This window comes from Oncorhynchus tshawytscha, linkage group LG03, assembly GCF_018296145.1.
Source record: "Oncorhynchus tshawytscha isolate Ot180627B linkage group LG03, Otsh_v2.0, whole genome shotgun sequence".
Classification (NCBI taxonomy): domain Eukaryota; kingdom Metazoa; phylum Chordata; class Actinopteri; order Salmoniformes; family Salmonidae; genus Oncorhynchus; species Oncorhynchus tshawytscha.
The window spans coordinates 54,690,174-54,710,787 of NC_056431.1; the positions used below are offsets into that span (position 1 = coordinate 54,690,174).

The following is a 20,614-nucleotide window of genomic DNA, read 5'->3' on the forward strand; positions in this document are numbered from 1 at the left end:
CTATCTTTTCCTCCCTCTCTATCTTCCTCTGTCTCTATCTTCCTCTTTCTCTCTCTTTCTTTCTCCCTATCTTTTCCTCCCTCTCTTTCTCTGTCTCTCTCTCTCTTTCTCTCTCTCTGCCTCCTCCATACCCCTCATGTTTGCACTAATCACTTAACCAGTCTTTCTCTGTTGCCAGACCTTGCTGTTCTGTGTGTGTGTTGATGCTTTAACCCCCATTAATGCACAGACTAGGTGTTAGCCAATAGGGCAACCTGGAGGGGACGAGAGAAGAAAATAATGAAAAGACAAGAAAAATAATGAAGTGTATCTGGGTTCAAGCCCTATGGCACCACAACGCCACCATCAGGACAAAGTGTGTGTGCGTGTGTGCGTGCGTGCATGTGTTGACGTGTATGTGCCTTCATGCGTGTGTGTGTGCATCAGCGTGTTTGTGTGTGTATCCACTCAACAGCTCTATGTAATTGGCTTGGATATGTGGATTCCATTTCTTACCATGATTTGCATATGAGCATTTGTTATGAGCAAAGCAGGGAGCAAAAGTGCACCATTAAATATGTACAAGTTGACAAACTGTTGCAATGGGTAGACTTTCTACACAACATATTTATCTTCTCAATGGTCTAGAAGGGAGTAAGAACACCTACTGGGCATCTTGCTCTGTTTTACCTTTGACTCAAAATAAAATAAATTATTATTGATATTAATGGTGTTTTTATCTCATATATTATCTGATCTCACCTTAATTGTCTATTTAAGATTGACATAAACCATTTGTCAGGAGCAGAAAATGATGTGTTTGCCTGACCTCAGGATAAACAAGTTTAGCCTAACCTGCCTCTTCTGATTCCCAGGTCAAACTTAGTGTCAATACCACATCCTCCACTCTCCCCTTCATTCTGGCAAATTACATTCTCCTTCCTCACCCAAGGTCAGCACCTCCCCCTTCCTCCCCCCTGCCCTCCCTGTCTCTGATCATCATCTATATTTCATTGACCTCCTTGGAAGGTGTTGGCTCGGCACACACACACACTCCATCTCTCACAGACACAGACCTGTGTGTGTGAAATGCCAGTGGGATTGGCTGTGGTGTGAATACTGATGGTGTTGATGGTGACTTGGCTAGTTAGAGAACCGTCCAATCCCAGTCTGGATTATTCCATCACACTGCCAGACCTTCTGTATAATTAAAATGGCAGCCATTTATTTTTCCAGCTAAATGGAAGGAGTGCAGTCTCATCCCTTTCACTAGGCTCACATCCCAAATGGCACCATATGCCCTATTTAGTGCACTACTTTGACCAGAGCCCTATTTGCCATTTGAGATGCAGCCTATGTTGTTTAGATGAGATGGGAGAGCTCTGCCAGCCTAGGTCTCTCTCCTCTCCTCCCCTAGTGTATGTACGGCGGCTCTATCGTTTCTAGCGGTGGTTCTCTTCTTGTGTGGCTGGAGGAGAAGGGTAGAATTGCTGTACGAAGCTAAAAATGAGTCTGCTTAGCTTTAACTTGGATGCATTTTACTGTCCATTGTCAAAGGAATTATATGAGCTTAAACTGCAATATCGAGACATGGTACACTTTTTGCAAAAAATATAGCTATATTGTACAATGTATAAGGTTGAAAAGATAAAGATATGAAATAGATTTAATAAGGGAAACTGAGCGTAAGCAACAAGAAAGGGTTGTTGTTGGCCTTCTAGGCAGAGTTGAAAGAAAAAGCCATATCTCAGACTGGCCAATAAAAAGAAAAAAGATTAAGATGGGCAAAAGAACACAGACACTGGACACAGGAACTCTGCCTAGAAGGCCAGCATCCGGAGTCACCTCTTCACTGTTGACGTTGAGGCTGGTGATTTGCGGGTACTATTTAATGAATCTGCCTAGGACTTGTGAGACGTCTGTTTCTCAAACTAGACTCTCTAATGTACTTGTCCTCTTGCTCAGTTGTGCACCGGGGTCGCCCACTCCTCTTTCTATTCTGGTTAGGGCCAGTTTTCTCTGTTCTGTGAAGGAAGTAGTACACAGCATTGTATGAGATCTTCAGTTTCTTGGCAATATCTTGCATGGAATAGCCTCCATTTCTCAGAACAAGAATAGACTGCCGAGTTTCAGAAGAAAGTTCTTCGTTTCTGGTCACTTTGAGCCTGTAATCAAACCAACAAATGCTAAGACTCCATATACTCAACTAGTCTAAAGAAGGCCAGTTTTATTGATTCTTCAATCGGGACATCAGGTTTCAGCTGTGCTAACATATTTGCAAAATGGTTTTCTAATGATCAATTAGCCTTTTAAAATGATCAACTTGGATTAGCTAACACAACATGCCATTGGAACACAGGAGTGATGGTTGCTGATAATGGACCTCTACGCCTATGTAGATATTCCATAAATGTGTAGTTTCCAGCTACAATAGTCATTTACAACATTAACAATGTCTACACTGTATTTCTGATCAAATTGATGTTATTTTAATGGACAAAAACATTTGCTTTTCTATCACAAACAAGGACATTTCTAAGTGACCTTTTGTACGATAGTGTACATAAGGACGAATGCACACACATGCAGGCATGCACGCACGAGTCTGTCCTCATGTGGACTTCATACACTGTGACTGCTAGACATCTAGACAGCAGAACAGAGTGGAATTTGACCATGATGCAATTTTCTTCCTTGAAAAGTCTTTGATTTATGTATTGTCCTTTTCACTGAAGCCTTGGTACCAAAGCATCAAACAGCAGGCCTGAATACAAAGCACAGCATCTTTTCCGTAGTTCATGGGGTTCTCATGTTTGACTCTGGGGCTCTTAAGTCAGAACAGATATAACTGTCTAATGGTAACTTTCCTTTTTAAGTCATGGGCTGCTGCCCTTAATAATTATCCTGTCTGACAAGCCATATGGCTCTGGTCAAAAGTAGTGTACTATATAGTGTATACAGTGCCTTGCGAAAGTATTCGGCCCCCTTGAACTTTGCGACCTTTTGCCACATTTCAGGCTTCAAACATAAAGATATAAAACTGTATTTTTTGTGAAGAATCAACAACAAGTGGGACACAATCATGAAGTGGAACGACATTTATTGGATATTTCAAACTTTTTTAACAAATCAAAACTGAAAAATTGGGCGTGCAAAATTATTCAGCCCCCTTAAGTTAATACTTTGTAGCGCCACCTTTTGCTGCGATTACAGCTGTAAGTCGCTTGGGGTATGTCTCTATCAGTTTTGCACATCGAGAGACTGAAATGTTTTCCCATTCCTCCTTGCAAAACAGCTCGAGCTCAGTGAGGTTGGATGGAGAGAATTTGTGAACAGCAGTTTTCAGTTCTTTCCACAGATTCTCGATTGGATTCAGGTCTGGACTTTGACTTGGCCATTCTAACACCTGGATATGTTTATTTTTGAACCATTCCATTGTAGATTATGCTTTATGTTTTGGATCATTGTCTTGTTGGAAGACAAATCTCCGTCCCAGTCTCAGGTCTTTTGCAGACTCCATCAGGTTTTCTTCCAGAATGGTCCTGTATTTGGCTCCATCCATCTTCCCATCAATTTTAACCATCTTCCCTGTCGCTGCTGAAGAAAAGCAGGCCCAAACCATGATGCTGCCACCAATATGTTTGACAGTGGGGATGGTTGTTCAGGGTGATGAGCTGTGTTGCTTTTACACCAAACATAACGTTTTGCATTGTTGCCAAAAAGTTAAATTTTGGTTTCATCTGACCAGAGCACCTTCTTCCACATGTTTGGTGTGTCTCCCAGGTGGCCTGTGGCAAACTTTAAACAACACTTTTTATGGATATCTTTAAGAAATGGCTTTCTTCTTGCCACTCTTCCATAAAGGCCAGATTTGTGCAATATACGACTGATTGTTGTCCTATGGACAGAGTCTCCCACCTCAGCTGTAGATCTCTGCAGTTCATCCAGAGTGATCATGGGCCTCTTGGCTGCATCTCTGATCAGTCTTCTCCTTGTATGAGCTGAAAGTTTAGAGGGACGGCCAGGTCTTGGTAGATTTGCAGTGGTCTGATACTCCTTCCATTTCAATATTATCGCTTGCACAGTGCTCCTTGGGAAGTTTAAAGCTTGGGAAATCTTTTTGTATCCAAATCCGGCTTTAAACTTCTTCACAAGAGTATCTTGGACCTGCCTGGTGTGTTCCTTGTTCTTCATGATGCTCTCTGCGCTTTTAACGGACCTCTGAGACTATCACAGTGCAGGTGCATTTATACGGAGACTTGATTACACACAGGTGGATTGTATTTATCATCATTAGTCATTTAGGTCAACATTGGATCATTCAGAGATCCTCACTGAACTTCTGGAGAGAGTTTGCTGCTCTGAAAGTAAAGGGGCTGAATAATTTTGCACGCCCAATTTTTCAGTTTTTGATTTGATAAAAAAGTTTGAAATATCCAATAAATGTCGTTCCACTTCATGATTGTGTCCCACTTGTTGTTGATTCTTCACAAAAAAATACAGTTTTATATCTTTATGTTTGAAGCCTGAAATGTGGCAAAAGGTCGCAAAGTTCAAGGGGGCCGAATACTTTCGCAAGGCACTGTACGTACATGGGTAACAGGGTATCAAATTAGTGCGCTACATAGGGAATAGGGTGTCATTTCAGCCACTGTCATCAGTCCTATCTGTTCTATTATCATAGGATCAAGTGTCTAAATGGCCATTGTGTGCATTGATTTCTCATCCCTTTGAAGTAGACACGAAGGATAAATATTATGTGGATGAGAAACATTATCAAGCCTGCTGTAATCAGTGATCATTGATCTCCTGCCTAGCTTCCACAAGTAATCTATTTTAAATACACTCTCAGCTGCCTGCACCACACACCCACCGAGCTCTCTGTCCTCTCCCTTTGTAATGGTATTGGCAGGTAGAGAGAGAGAGAGAGAGAGAATATGATGTTGTTAATGTAGAATGGTAGTCTACCATCAAAAATATAATCGTATAACAAAGAGAGGGACTCACTTTATTATAGATTATTCATTTGTTCTGTAAGTGTTTGGTCTTAAAGGGTTGTGCGTGTGTATAAAGTAAGGAAGTGTCAGCGTGTTGTGAAATGGATTCTTAGAGCACACTGCCAGCCTAGGTATCTCTCCTCACGTCTCCTCTTCTCTCCTCACGTCTCCTCTTCTCTCCTTACTTCTCTTCTCCTCTCCTCACCTCACCTCTACTCACCTCTTCTCACCTCTCCCCTTCTCTCCTCTCCTCACCTCCCCTATTTACCCTTCATCTCTCTTCACCTCTCCTTTTATCTTCTCTCCTTTTCTCACCTCACTTCTCCACTTCTCTTCTCTCCTACCCTATTTCCTCTTCTCTCATCACCTCTCCTATCCCCTTCTCACATCTCTCCTCACCTCTGCTCTTCTCACCTCTCCTCACCTCTGCTCTTCTCACCTCTCCTAACCTCTTCTCACCTCTCCTCTCCTCTGCTCTTCTCACCTCTCCTAACCTCTTCTCACCTCTCCTAACCTCTTCTCACCTCTCCTAACCTCTTCTCACCTCTCCTCTCCTATTCTCTCCTCTTCTCACCTATTCTCTCATCTCCTCACCTCTTCTCTCCTCACCTCTCCTATCCCATTCTCTCCTTACCTCTCATCTCTTCACCTTCCCCTTCAAGCCTCCCCTCACCTCTCCTCACCTCTCCTCACATATCCTCTTCTCTCCTCACCTCTCTTCTCCTCCCCTCCCCTCACCTCTCCTCACCTCTCCTCTTCAATTCTCAACTCCCCTCTTCACTCCTCTTCTCACCTCTTCTCTCCTCTCCTCTTCTCTCCTCTCCTCACCTCTCTTCTCCTCTTCTCTCCTCACATATCCTCTTCTCTCCTCTCCTCTCCTCTCTTCTCCTTACCTCTCCTCTCCTCTTCTCTCCTCACCTCTCTTCTCCTCTTCTCTCCTCACATATCCTCTTCTCTCCTCTCCTCTTCTCTCCTCACCTCTCTTCTCCTCACCTCTCCTCTTCTCTCCTCACCTCTCTTCTCCTTACCTCTCTCTCTCCTCTTCTCTCCTCACCTCTCTTCTCCTTACCTCTCATCTTCTCTCCTCTTCTCACCTCTCTTCTCCTTACCTCTCCTCTCCTCTTCTCTCCTCACCTCTCTTCTCCTTACCTATCGTCTTCTCTCCTCTTCTCACCTCTCTTCTCCTCACCTCTTCTCTCCTTTCTCTCCTCCCCTCTCCCATACCCTTCTCAACACTCCTCACCTCTCCTCACTTCTCCTCACCTCTTCTCTCCTCTCCTATTCTCTCCTTTCCTCCCCTCTCCTATCCCCTTCTCAACACTCCTCTCCTCTCCTTTTCTCACCTCTCCTCACCTAGTATATGTATGTGTTTATCACAACCCAGCATTAACCACAAACCCCCCACACACACCGAGACACACACACATACACGCAGTCTTGTGTTTCTGTTCTTTATTCCCACCTACCGTGTCCAGCTCATTGAGCAGCAATCAGATAAACCGACCAGGTGGGGGAAAACAAGCTAAGTGTCTGCACGTCCTCCACCGCTCAGCTCGGTCCCTCACTTCCAATCCTAAACACTTCACTCCCCATCTCCATCCCCAAACACACACAAACACACACAAACACACACACACCCTATCATTGTGCTAGGTAATTAACATTCAAGCGTTGGCAAGCCATCCATTTTCCTTCCACTGCTTAATTGTCTTGAAAATTGAGGAGATTACTGAGAGAGCGAGCGATTTATGTACAAATAAGATTCTGTCAGGACCCATCAGCACGACTCACGCACACCGGCTGACTGCCACTGAACACACACAATCACACACAGTTAGTCAGTGACACACACACACACAAACACACACAGTTTGTCAGTCACAGCCACACACCTACTCCCCCGCTTACCACACTCAGAACCCCATCCTCTCTTCCTCTCTTCCTCCCATCATCTCTTCTTTTCTCCCTCTCTTCCTCTCCTCCTCCCATCCTCTCTTCCTCTCTTCCTCCCATCCTCTCTTCCTCCCATCCTCTTTTCCTCTTTTCTTCTCTTCCTCCCATCCTCTTCCTCCCATCCTCTCTTCCTCCCATCCTCTCCTCCTCCCATCCTCTCTTCCTCTCTTCCTCCCATCCTCTCTTCCTCCCATCCTCTTTTCCTCTTTTCTTCTCTTCCTCCCATCCTCTTCCTCCCATCCTCTCTTCCTCCCATCCTCTCTTCCTCCCATCCTCTCTTCCTCTCTTCCTCCCATCCTCTTTTCCTCTTTTCTTCTCTTCCTCTCTTCCTCCCATCCTCTCCTCCTCCCATCCTCTTCCTCTCTTCCTCCCATGCTCTCTTCCTCTCTTCCTCCCATGCTCTCTTCCTCTCTTCCTCCCATCCTCTCTTCCTCTCTTCCTCCCATCCTCTTCCTCTCTTCCTCCCATCCTCTCTTCCTCCTCCAAAGAACACACAGAGAGTGAAGCAGTGTCTATATTTCGGATGGTTGTCTGTCTGTGTCAGAACAGATCCATTCCCTCTTCATTCCCACCTCTGTATTTAGCCTTCCAAATCCACAGGTAATTCACTTTTAATGGACAATTATTGCTGAGCTATTCATCACACTGAAGCCAACCAGTGTTAAAGAGAGAGATCGAGAGAGAATGGGAGAGAGAGGGAGAGGGGCAGAGAGAGAGGGGGAAAGGGAGAGTCAGAGAAGGGTCTGTAGTGGATCGACAGCACAAACGAACAGAGGAAAGACAATCTGACAGCATGCTTTTCTTTCAGATGGCTGGGATGACTGGGTTCAAAGAAGGTTAGGATAGAGCAGGGATTATCATGTGTGTGCGTGTATACGTACTTGCTTGCGTGCGTACCTATGTACGTGCGTGTGTGCGTGTGTACGTGTGTGATCAAGCCTGTTTGAACCCGAACATTGTATCACAGCAGACACATCCCCGTATACGTGGCCTATTACTTCATTTCAATTTGGCGGAGAACATCAACACTAGTATTGGCCCGCTGTCTTTCTTTCCACACTGCTCTTCCTTGTCTCCTCTCTCTCTTGTTTTGTTTCTCTCTTTCTCTCTCTTTCTTTCTCTTTCTCTTCTCTCCTTCTCTCTTCTCTCTCTCTCTCTTTCTCTTTCTCTCTCTCTCTCTCTCTTTCTCTCTCTCTCTTCTTCTCTCTCTCTTTCTCTCTCTCTCTCTTTCTCTCTCTCTCTTTCTCTCTCTCTCTCCTTCTCTCTCTCTTTCTCTCTCTCTCTCCTTCTCTCTATTTTCGCACAGCTCTCATTCCCCTTTCCCTGTTGTGCCTGCTTTGTATGGAAGCCCTGTCTGCACCTCCTCTTCAATACCCCTCTCCCCCGCTCCTCTGCTTAGAGAGAGAGAGGGATGGTGAGAGAGAGCAACAGAAGGAGAGAGAAAGAAAAGAAAGAGGGTGAAAAAGAGAGGGGTGTGAGGGAGACAGCAGGGTGTGTTTTCTTCTTTCTCCCACCCAAATGAGCCCGGTGTGGTGACAGCCTTACCACTGGAATCTCACCTCTTATACCACCTCCACGCTCCTTCTCCTTCTCCTCCTCGGCCCCCAGTCTACCCATTCCAACCTAAATCCAATTTGTTATGGTTTCAAATAAGGCCTGTTCTCTGTTTGCTCACTGTTTCGCCCCAACATGCTTTCTCTTACTCTGAGACCAACTTAAATAGGTGAATTTGCTTTTCTTATTCTTCAGAGGCTGGGGCAATCTTGTAGTGATATACAATGGGGACTACGGTTCTATAGCGCAGGCGATATTTGTTCAGACATTGCTGTTACTTTGGCATTGAATGCCCTTCCATTGATATGTGTGTGCATTTTGCTCTGCCATCAGATGCAGGACACTCACTTTGTGTGAGCTGCTCAAGTTCTTGAGTAGCTTTTTTGTTCTTCTCTACTTTGAACTTCAGTCTACAATACTTTTTTAGGTTAAACACTGCAGCTCACATACAGCTTTATTAGAAGGTGTTGCTTGGTGCAGGGACTCCTGACCTCAAGTGTCATAAGGAAATAGAAGAAGCACTATTGTACAACAGTAGCAGTGTTGCCATGTATAAGGGTCTCTGCTACACACTCCCTCCATACACACATTAATCAATTACCCGTATTGTTCGCTCTTCCACAAAATCAATTTCAGGAGTTTTATCACACAGATAGATGCTTCTGCACCAGGAAACGTTATCAGGGAAAGAAAGACTCTGTCGGGCCTTATCGCTGCAAACTATCTATTCATTAAAGGGTGGTGACTCAAGTTTTTATTTTTAATTGTTTCGTAAAAAGTATGACACTTTGCCGAGCCCCAATACGCTGTTATGAAATGGATTCTCCTTCTGAAGAGTCAAATCAATTATGATAGTTGATTAAAGTTTTGCATAGCTGATGATATTGGTGATATAGTTTTGTGCCCAAAAGATTAGTGATGGGTCGTTCGCGAACGAGTCGGCTCTAAGTGGTGAACGTTGGGAGCCGGCTCGCATATCAGAAGAGCTGAATCTATTTATAAAAATATAAAAAAATATGAATAATACAAAGATTTAAATGAATAGAATTAACTCATTCAAAGAACGAAAAAATAAATAAAATAATATAGGCCTTAAATGCTCAATTGCACACACATTCGTTCTGACTGTCTGCTCAGACTAACAGCCTCACCTGTTGTTCCTGTCAACCAATGAACCACAGATGCATGAAGGAGGGCCGAGCCAACTCACTCACAGTCACACACTTAGCAGCTGAGTAGAGAGAGGAAGGACAGCTGTGAAAAAAACATCTGGAAAATGAGTCAGAAGCACAGTAGCATTTGGATGCATTTTAATAATGTAGACAATGTTAGAGCACAGTGTAGAATTTGACAAAACAAAATCTCATATAAAGCCGGTTCTACACACAGCCTACACCGGCATATGCGAACTGTGCACCCAACTGTGAAGCTAGCTGTAGCGGAGCTACGAGAAACTAGCAGGCCTGCTAGTGATAGTGGTGGAGCCAGCACCTCCACACGTGGAGATGTATCCACTCATTCAAGTAGGCCTACTCCGCAACCCACAGCAACACATTCTTCTATGGACCAGTTTATGCCAAAGTCTATGTCTGTAGCAAAACAAGGTCAAATTTATATTGAATTGGCTAAAATGATTTCCACCGATTTCCAGACATTTTCGATCGTGGAGGACAGAGTTTTTTTTTTAGAAATTATAGCAATAGTCTAAATCCAATGTACACAATTCCAAGCAGGAAAACACTTTCAAAATCACTTATTCCACACCTGTATGAGAGCACACGGGCTTCAGTGCGGGAAAGAGTCCAAAAAGCTACTGCAGTTTGCCTTACCACTGACTGCTGGACATCAAGGGTAACCACTTCTTACATGTTGGTTACGTGTCACTTCATTGAAGATTTTTCGATGTCTAGCTGTTGTCATGACGTTGGCCTGGGGGTAGGTTTATGACAGTCATAAATACCTCTTCCCCCCCTTTTTCCTCTCTCTACCCTACTGATGTTACATTTGCAAACACCTTGGTTAACATAGAGATTCTGGGAACATCAGAAGGTGGAGGAAAATGAACTATATTCTGGTAATCCGACCAATTGAACATATGCGGGGGTACTTAATGAATATGATGTCAGTTCGGTTGTCATCTGAGACCTTCTCATCAATGATAAGATGACATAAACTCCAACATCAGCGTGAGCTTTGGGTGCGAATGGTATGAACTTTGAACTCTTATTCACTACAGAAGTGATACCTCCTAGCCGTTGAGTTAGCAACAGCAGTGGCAAACGAGGGTTAGGAAGGAACAGACAGAGTATCCCGTCTATCACACAACGACGTTACTACAACGTATCCAATTGACCACCAGAGACATTCTTTAAAGGACAAAGGACTCGGTTGGGCAACACGACCTTCCATCTACCACCAACCTACCGAAGCGCAGCTCAGAGTAAATATTTATTGCATTTTCCTTTTCCAAATGGGCGGTAATTTAGAATGCATAAGATATTTTATTTACGATAGCACAGCTTTGCCCATTTTTCCTCAGTCTTCCCGCTCTTTCACTCAAACCCAGCCCCTTTTCTTTTGTGTAACAAGCTGTCATATCTGTTCCGCCTGCCAGGGACGTTTTCCTTTATGACATAATGTGTAATCAAGTTATGATTAACTATGTGTATGTGTAATTCTGTCTGATTAGTTAGGTATTTAGTAAATAAATAATGAAACCCAATTTTTTATTGCTGATTCAACTTGTTAGCCAGGGTTCGTGCAGATAACCAAGAATTTACAACTTTCAGATGAGACGGAATTAAGGTGACAATGAATATTGACTGCTATTGATGTAAAATATTACTAGGTCTTTAAGAGTTTATTCGGAAGATAACAGCTCTATAAATATTCTTTCGTGGTGCCCCGACTCTCTAGTTAATTACATTTACATGATTAGCTCATTTATTTCAGCTTTTATTTCTTTCATCACATTCCCAGTGGGTCAGAAGTTTACATACACTCAATTAGTATTTGGTGGCATTGCCTTTAAATTGTTTAACTTGGGTCAAACGCTTCGGGTAGCTTTCCACAAGCTTACCACAATGAGTTGGATGTATTTTGGCCCATTCCTCCTGACAGAGCTGGTGTAACTGAGTCAGGTATATAGGCCTCCTTGCTTACACACACTTTTTCAGTTCTGCCCACAAATTTTCTATGGGATGGAGGTCAGGGCTTTGTGATGGCAACCTCAATAGCTTGACTTTGTTGTCCTTAAGCCATTTTACTACAACTTGGAAGTATGCTTGCGGTCATTGTCCATTCGGAAGACCCATTTGCAACCAAGCTTTAACTTCCTGACTGATGTCTTGAGATGTTGCGTCAATATATCCACATAATTTCCCTACCTCATGATGCCATCTATTTTGTGAAGTGCACCAGTCCCTCCTGCAGCAAAGCACCCCCACAACATGATGTTGCCCACCCCCATTGCCTCACGGTTGGGATGGTGTTCTTCGGCTTGCAAGCCTCCACCTTTTTCCTCCAAACATAACAATGGTCATTATAGCGAAACAGTTCTATTTTTGTTTCATCAGACCAGAGGACATTTCTCCAAAAAGTACCATGTCCCCATGTGCAGTTGCAAACCGTAGTCTGGCTTTTTTATGGCGGTTTTGGAGCAGTGGCTTCTTCCTTGCTGAGCGGCCTTTCAGGTAATGTCAATATAGGACTTGTTTTACTGTCGATATAGATACGTTTGTACCTGTTTCCTCCAGCATCTTCACAAGGTCCTTTGCTGTTGTTCTGGGATTGATTTGCACTTTTTGCACCAAAGTACGTTCATCTCTCTCCTTCCTGATCGGTATTATGGCTGCGTGGTCCCATGGTGTTTATACTTGTGTACTATTGTTTGTACAGATGAACGTGGTACTTTCAGGACGAACCAGACTTGTGGAGGTCTATAATTGTTTTCTGAGGTCTTGGCTGATTTCTTTTGATTTTCCCATGATGTCAAACAAAGAGGCACTGAGTTTGAAGGTAGGCCTTGAAATACATCAAATTATGTCAATTAGCCTATCAGAAGCTTCTAAAGCCATGGCATAATTTTCCGGAATTTTCCAAGGCACAATCAACTTAGTGTATGTGAACTTCTGACCCACTGGAATTGTGATACAGTGAATTATAAGTGAAATAATCTGTCTGTAAACAATTGTTGGAAAAATTACTTGCACAAAGTAGATGTCCTGACCGACTTGCCAAAACTATAGTTTGTTAACAAGAAATTTGTGGATTGGTTGAAAAACGAGTTATAATGACTCCAACCTAAGTGGATGTAAACTTCCCACTTCAACTGTATGAGCAGTAGATGAGAATGTAGTATCAGTTGACAAAACATGAACCTGAACTAATGTTACTGATCTCTCTCTTAAGGGTCTGCAGCGAATCACAGCCAGCTGCCAGAGAGAAGCAAATGTAACCACAGGACATGTGACAGAGTTGATGGACACCCTATGTTCATCAATGGACAGAAAGTTCTACAGAATGGAATATAATCACGTGCTGTCAGCAACCTCTGCGCTTGACCCCATGTTTAAGAAGTTAGCCTTCAGTGATGCCAGAGCGATTGATGAGGCTCTTCAAAGAATAACCTCAGCAGCAGGGAGGAACAGCCCCAGCAGTCATTTGGCTCAAGCACCAGGGCAACAGGAAGAAGAGGGATCAGATGGAGCAGAAGCACCAGCAGTAGTGCCACAAACATCTGCTGTTTGGATGCTGTTTGACGAGAGAGCAACTGGGGATGCAGCACGAAGGAATCCCTCAGCAGATGTCATAATGGAGGTCCGATCCTATTTGGAGGATCCTCTGAGCTAGTGGAAGAACAAGGCCTCTGTCTACCCACGGCTTACTAAAGTCATGACAGGGAGACTCTGACTCTGCCTCTGTCTACCCACAGCTTAATAAAGTCATGACAGGGAGACTCTGCATACTCTCCACATCTGTTCCCTCTGAGAGGGTCTTCTCAATAATGTGACAAATAATTACTGAGAGAAGAAACCACATCAGCCCCTCGAAAGTGAGGCAGCTTGTATTTCAGAATGCAAATCTCTCAAAATAAAAATCTGGTCAGCATTGGTGTGTTCTACTGGTTATAACATGGCAATAAAGAAGAGAGAGAAAAGAGGGACCAGTTTAATGTTTTAAGTGGGATGCTGCAGTTTTGCACATTGTTATTTATTTTTCTTTGATATGGTGCAATATTCTATTATTATGTTGTTCAGATTGTATTCGTTTTAAATTGTGACATATGTACACTTTGTTTATATACATTAAAAAGTTATACTTTAAACGCAAATGTTTAATAGCATTATTTTTCATAACAAACCAATGCATTTTTAAATACATTGTGGTTATGGTAGAGTATGATTTCATTGAATCATTTTATTAGAATTGTTTTAACACCAGTCATAGTCAAACTACTGCAAACTGTTTGACTTGAAAAAATACAAAACATATATTTTTTTAAACAGCCGTTTGGGAGCCAAAAGAGCCGGCTCACTGAAAAGAGCCAGGAATGCCCATCACTACAAAAAGAGATGTGATGTTGTAGTTTATGATGATGATACCAGCCATGAAGATGATGGTGGTAATGATGATGATGAGGATGATGATGTTGCTGCTGCTGATAATGATGATGACAATGGCGATATTGATGACAATGTTTCTTCACTGTTCAGTAACAGTGTTTGTTGGTATGTTTCTTGCAGGGTATGATGTATCTGGAAGAGCGGAGACTGGTGCACAGGGACTTGGCTGCCCGTAACGTGCTGGTCAAGTCCCCCAACCACATCAAGATCACTGACTTTGGTCTGGCTCGGTTGCTGGACGTCAATGAGAAGGAGTACAACGCTGACGGGGGCAAGGTAAGCATGGCCCGGAAATACTTAGAGAAAAACGGAATCTATGTCTGCCTACTGTTTTGATGCTCCTCTGTCTGTTCTCTGTCCCTGTATTCTTCTAGATGTGTGTATTCTCTATACCGTAGTGCAGGGATGAGTAACTTTGATGGGGGTGGTGGCCACAAGAAATGTGAACTCCATGAAAATAGCTTTTTGAGAACGTTTGAGAGGGTCAAAGATCACACCCCGAAAGCATGCTAACATCTCACCATTGCCAATAACAGGGGAGGCTAGCATGTCTGGTTTTCTGGAGGTCAAGCCCAGTTCTGGACAAAACATTTCATGGAGACTCTAATGAGCATGGTCTTTAGTTCAGAACTTACAGGTGTAGCATCTTCATTTTATTGCTGAGAATATTCCTGCTGTTGCAAACTGCCTCAAATTAAGATCCTTCATCTGTAATCAGCCCATGATGTCCAATTCTTGCCAAACATATTTCTTAATTATGTATTTTCTCGTGACACTTCCTGTTTTACCAGTGCCAACGATCCATTTAGAGGAAGAGCCAGCTGTTATACAGCAGTGTTCAGATCCAAATTAGTCTGAAAAGGGACTAAAAGTCACCCAATATTTGTTTACGTGATCCATTTGGCATCAACTTCACCTTCACTAAACTGTTTGTGTGCCATTTGGCATCAACTTAACCTCCACTAAACTGTTTCTGTGCCATTTGGCATCAACTTATCCTTCACTAAACTGTTTGTGTGCCATTTGTCATCAACTTAACCTCCACTAAACTGTTTGTGTGCCATTTGTCATCAACTTAACCTCCACTAAACTGTTTGTGTGCCATTTGGCATCAACTTAACCTTCACTAAACTGTTTGTGTGCCATTTGGCATCAACTTAACCTTCACTAAACTGTTTGTGTGCCATTTGGCATCAACTTAACCTTCACTAAACTGTTTGTGATCCATTTGGCATCAACTTAACCTTCACTAAACTGTTTGTGTGCCGTTTGGCATCAACTGTTTGTGTGCCATTTGGCATAACCTTCACTAAACTGTTTGTGTGCCATTTGGCATCAACTTAACCTTCACTAAACTGTTTGTGATCCATTTGGCATCAACTTAACCTTCACTAAACTGTTTGTGTGCCGTTTGGCATCAACTTAACCTTCACTAAACTGTTTGTGATCCATTTGGCATCAACTTAACCTTCACTAAACTGTTTGTGTGCCGTTTGGCATCAACTTAACCTTCACTAAACTGTTTGTGTGCCATTTGGCATCAACTTATCCTTCACTAAACTGTTTGCCATTTGGCATCAACTTAACCTTCACTAAATCCATTTGGCATCAACGTTTGGCATAACCTTCACTAAACTGTTTGTGTGCCGTTTGGCATCAACTTAACCTTCACTAAACTGTTTGTGATCCATTTGGCATCAACTTAACCTTCACTAAACTGTTTGTGTGCCATTTGGCATCAACTTAACCTTCACTAAACTGTTTGTGTGCCATTTGGCATCAACTTAACCTTCACTAAACTGTTTGTGTGCCATTTGGCATCAACTTAACCTTCACTAAACTGTTTGTGTGCCATTTGGCATCAACTTAACCTTCACTAAACTGTTTGTGTGCCGTTTGGCATCAACTTAACCTTCACTAAACTGTTTGTGATCCATTTGGCATCAACTTAACCTTCACTAAACTGTTTGTGTGCCGTTTGCTAATATCCTGTAAGTATTACGTCAACAAGGCAGTTATTGTGGATATTTACCATTCATTTATATTGGGCACAAAATAATCTGAAACACAAACAAAACGAACTGAAAATACATCCAACAAGTTTGTAGAGTCACAAGCTTGATGTAGTAATTGCGTGCTAGGAATATGCAACCACACTTTTGATTACTTTAAATAACAATGTTTAGTGGTGTCAATCATTTTTACTGCTACCTTTTTGAGAAAATAAAAATAGTACTTGTTAAACAACATTTATTTCTCTGAGCAACTGTATTAGTATAAAATAAAATAATTTCCCAATTCTTGTGAGCAAACAATATATTTGAATTATTTATTTTATAGTCATTATTGCTCATCTTTATCAAGGGTGTCAATACTTTCCGACCCCACTGTATCTGTCTCCATAACTACAGATGCCAATCAAGTGGATGGCCTTGGAGTGTATCCACTACAGGAAGTTTACACACCAGAGTGATGTCTGGAGCTACGGTACGACTGGACACTCACATCAATCAATCAATGTGTCTTAATTCTGTCTTTTTTATATGGTAATGTGAATGCTCTGGTGAAATCTTACAATTTGTATCTATTATATTCTATTATAACTTTTACACCTCTTCTCAGGGGTGACCATTTGGGAATTGATGACATTTGGGGGGAAGCCCTATGATGGCATCCCGACCCGGGACATTCCAGACCTGCTGGAGAAAGGAGAGCGTCTTCCCCAACCTCCCATCTGCACCATAGATGTATACATGGTCATGGTCAAATGTAAGCTACCCTGTATAACTTCTTTCTCTCTCGCTCTCTTCTCTCTCACACGCACACATTCCTACATGACCGTGCTGCTCTGACCCCAGCAGTATAGGGTAGGGTCCCAGACGGCACTATGCCCCCATGTCCAGCACACACCCTGTCCATGCAGAGAGCACTAGCCTGGTGTTTCCTGGCTGTACTGTGCCGCTTCTCTGGCCCCTCTCTCCTCTGGCTGTGGCCCCTCCCTCACACATTGGGCCTAGGGTGTCACTGACTGACCAACAGCCTCTGTCACCTTCCTCCATGATCCTGTACCCAATGCCCCTGCTCATTAAACCAGACTGCCAGGACAGGATTAGGGGAGGTCACCATGTCTCTCTCTCTCAATCTGGTAAAGTAGCACAGAGGACACACAAGTGATTGCTTTGGTGCGGTATTGGTTGCGTGTCTGTGGAACTTGGCAGACGAACACACTAACATGGCTGTGCAGGTGATGGTTTTGAGAAAAGGACATTTGATAATCAGAAAATGTAACTTTAAAAAAAAATCAACCATATAATTAAAATCTAACACAAAATTATGACAAGATCTGTAACCTACATACGGAAGCCCAGCTTAACCAGCACACTGGGACATCCTCCTTCAGTATACCTTGTCCATGGCTCTATATCTAAAGCTCTCCCTGTGTCTTTTCCAGGTTGGATGATAGATGCAGACAGCAGGCCCAAGTTCAAGGAGCTAGCTGCAGAGTTCTGTAGGATGGCCCGGGACCCTCAGCGTTATCTGGTCATCCAGGTGAGTTACCTTACCGTACCTTACCATCCCCTCGAACACCCCTCCTTATCCTGGGGAGTAGAGTGAATGACCAGGATAGTTTGTGTCGTCATCTGGGATTCAAAGGCACATCTTGTTGATATATGTTTTGCAAACCAAAATAAATGACATTCTAAGTGTATGAGGAGTAATTGGTCTCTCTCTCTCTCCCTCCAGGGTGATGACCGTATGAAGCTGCCCAGCCCCAATGACAGTAAGTTCTTCCAGAGCCTGCTGGATGAGGAGGAGCTGGAGGATCTGATGGATGCTGAGGAGTACCTGGTTCCTCACGCCTTTAATATCCCACCGCTGGCGTACACACCCAGGACACGTGTTGACTCCAACAGGGTAAGGCTCTCCTCTCCCCTCTTTTTCTCCCCTTTTCTTCTCTCTTCTCCCCTCTTCTCCTCTCCTCTCCCCACTTCTCTCCTCTCCCCTCTTCTCTCTCCTCTCCTCCTCTCTTCTCTTATCTCTGCTGGCCTACCCACACATCAACTCTAACAGGGTGAATCCCTGTACACAGAATGCCCCTTATTTTTCATTATATTACATTTGATTATATTCTATCTTATTCTATTGTATTCCATTCTATTCTATTATTTTCTATTCTATCCTACTCTATTCAACATGCTAGTTTTTCCCCTAACCTCTTCTTTCCCTAGAAGCCTGGCTACAAAGTGCTCTCTGATATTTAAATACCAGTCTTATTCAACCGTAGACAAAGGGCACGCTGAGCTATACATTTTGAAATGATTTGAACTTTTCACAGAACTCCATCATTTATCCCGGATCCCCTTCATGATAAACTCCATTAAATGATATCTTAAAAGCATTTCTTCTAATGTATGTCTGTTTCAATATATTGTGTTTGATTTCCCATGTGGGTTTCACTCATTTGTGGCACTGAAATTCCCTTCTCAGGTTGTAACTGCAGTGTAAATTATCACAACATACAGTACATACATGGGCAGATTTGGCAAGAAAAAGTATGTGAACCCTTTGGAATTACCTGGATTTCTGCATAAATTGGCCATCAAATGTGATCTGATCTTCATCTACATCTCAACAATAGACAAAAATAGTGTGCTTAAAATATTAACACACAAATTATTGTATTTGTATTGTCTATATTGTATACACCATTTAAACATTCACAGTGTAGGTTGGAAAAAGTATGTGGGTTAATGACCCCTAGGTTAATGACTTCTCCAAAAGCTAATTGGAGTCAGGAGTCAGCTAACCTGGAGTCCAATCGATGAGACGAGATTGGAGATGTTGGTTAGAGCTGCCATGCTGAGTTGGCTATTCACAAGAAGCATTGCCTGATGTGAACCATGCCTCGAACAAAAGAGATCTCAGAAGACCTAAGATTTTTTAAATATAGACTTGTATAAAGCTGGAAAGGGTTACAAAAGTATCTCTAAAAGCCTTGATGTTCATCAGTCCACGGTAAGACCAATTGTCTATAAATGGAGAGAGTTCTGCATTGTTGCTACTCTCACTAGGAGTGGACGTCCTGCAAAGATCACTGCAAGAGCACAGCGCAGAACGCTCAACGAGGTTAAGAAGAATCCTAGAGTGTCAGCTAAAGACTTACAGAAATCTCTGGAACATGCTAACATCTCTGTTGACAAGTTTACGATACGTAAAACACTAAACAAGAATTGTGTTCATGGGAGGACACCGCGGTAGAAGCCACTGCTGTCCAAAAAAACATTGCTGAAGTTTGCAAAAGTGCACCTGGATGTTGTTCCATGTTCCACAGCAAAACAAACGAAACTACAGTTGAGTTGTTTGGAAGGAACACACAACACAACATCAAAACCTCATCCCAACTGTAAAGTATGGTGGAGGGAGCATCATGGGTTGGGGCTGCTTTGCTGCTTGATGGGAAAATGTATATCAAGACATTTGCAGGAGAATGTTAGGCTATCTGTCCACCAATTGAAGCTCAACAGAAGTTGGATGATGCAACAGGACAACGACCCAAAACAAAGAAGTAAATCAACAACAGAAGAAAATACGCCTTCTGGAGCGGCCCAGTCGAGAGTCCTGACCTCAACCCGATTGAGATGCTATGGCATGATGTCAAGAGAGCAGTTCACACCAGACATCCCTAGAATATTGCTGAACTGTAACCATTTTGTAAAGAGGAATGGTCCAAAATTCCTCCTGACCATTGTGCAGGTCTGATCCGCAACTACAGAAAACATTTGGTTAAGGTTATTGCTGCCAAGGGAGGCTCAACCAGTTATTAAATGCAAGGGTTCACATACTATTTCCACCCTGCACTGTGAATGTTTACACAGTGTGTTCAATAAAGACATGAAACGTATAATTGTTTGTGTTGTTAGTTCGTGTAGACTGTTTGTCTATTGTTGTGACCTAGATGGAGATCAGATCAAATTGTATGACCAATTTATGCAGAAATCCAGGTATTTCCAAAGGGTTCACGTCATTCATTCTTGCCACTGTATGCTCTAGGGCTACTTAAAACCAAGAGCTACAGTATTTAGTGTGGTGATATGGGGGATAGAAAAGATGAGGAAGGAGGAGGTGAGGTGATGTGAGGAGTTGTCAGAGGAGGAGTAGTTATAGGCTGAAGGGTACACAGCGTGAGGTCTGGAGTCTGTTCTCGTGAGAGGAGGAAGAAAGGAAAATTAGAGGAGGTGATGGAAGAGAGGAGGAGGAGCCTTACAGAAAAATAATATGTACATGTATGAACTTGTATGTAAATTACAGATAACCATATACAGTGCATTCAGAAAGTATTCAGACCCCTTCCCTTTTTCCACAGTTTGTTACGTTTACAGCCTTATTCTAAAATATATATATTTTTAAATGTTCCTCATCAAACTACACACAATACCCTATACTGACAAAGCGGAAAACTTTTTGCAAAAAGTTTTTTTTTTTTTTTTTTTTTTTTAAGTGTTCAGA

At 42.7% G+C, this 20,614-nt stretch overlaps 1 protein-coding gene across 1 annotated transcript in view; it reads left to right on the plus strand.

Annotated features, from left to right (window-relative positions):
• Positions 1-20,614, plus strand: part of LOC121846232 (receptor tyrosine-protein kinase erbB-4-like) — a 74,154-nt gene that overhangs the window by 45,040 nt on the left and 8,500 nt on the right. The window contains exons 5-9 of the mRNA XM_042320090.1: positions 14,228-14,383; positions 16,519-16,594; positions 16,730-16,876; positions 17,559-17,656; positions 17,852-18,022. Coding sequence (XP_042176024.1) covers positions 14,228-14,383; positions 16,519-16,594; positions 16,730-16,876; positions 17,559-17,656; positions 17,852-18,022 — 648 coding nt within the window. The remainder of the gene's footprint in view (positions 1-14,227; positions 14,384-16,518; positions 16,595-16,729; positions 16,877-17,558; positions 17,657-17,851; positions 18,023-20,614) is intronic.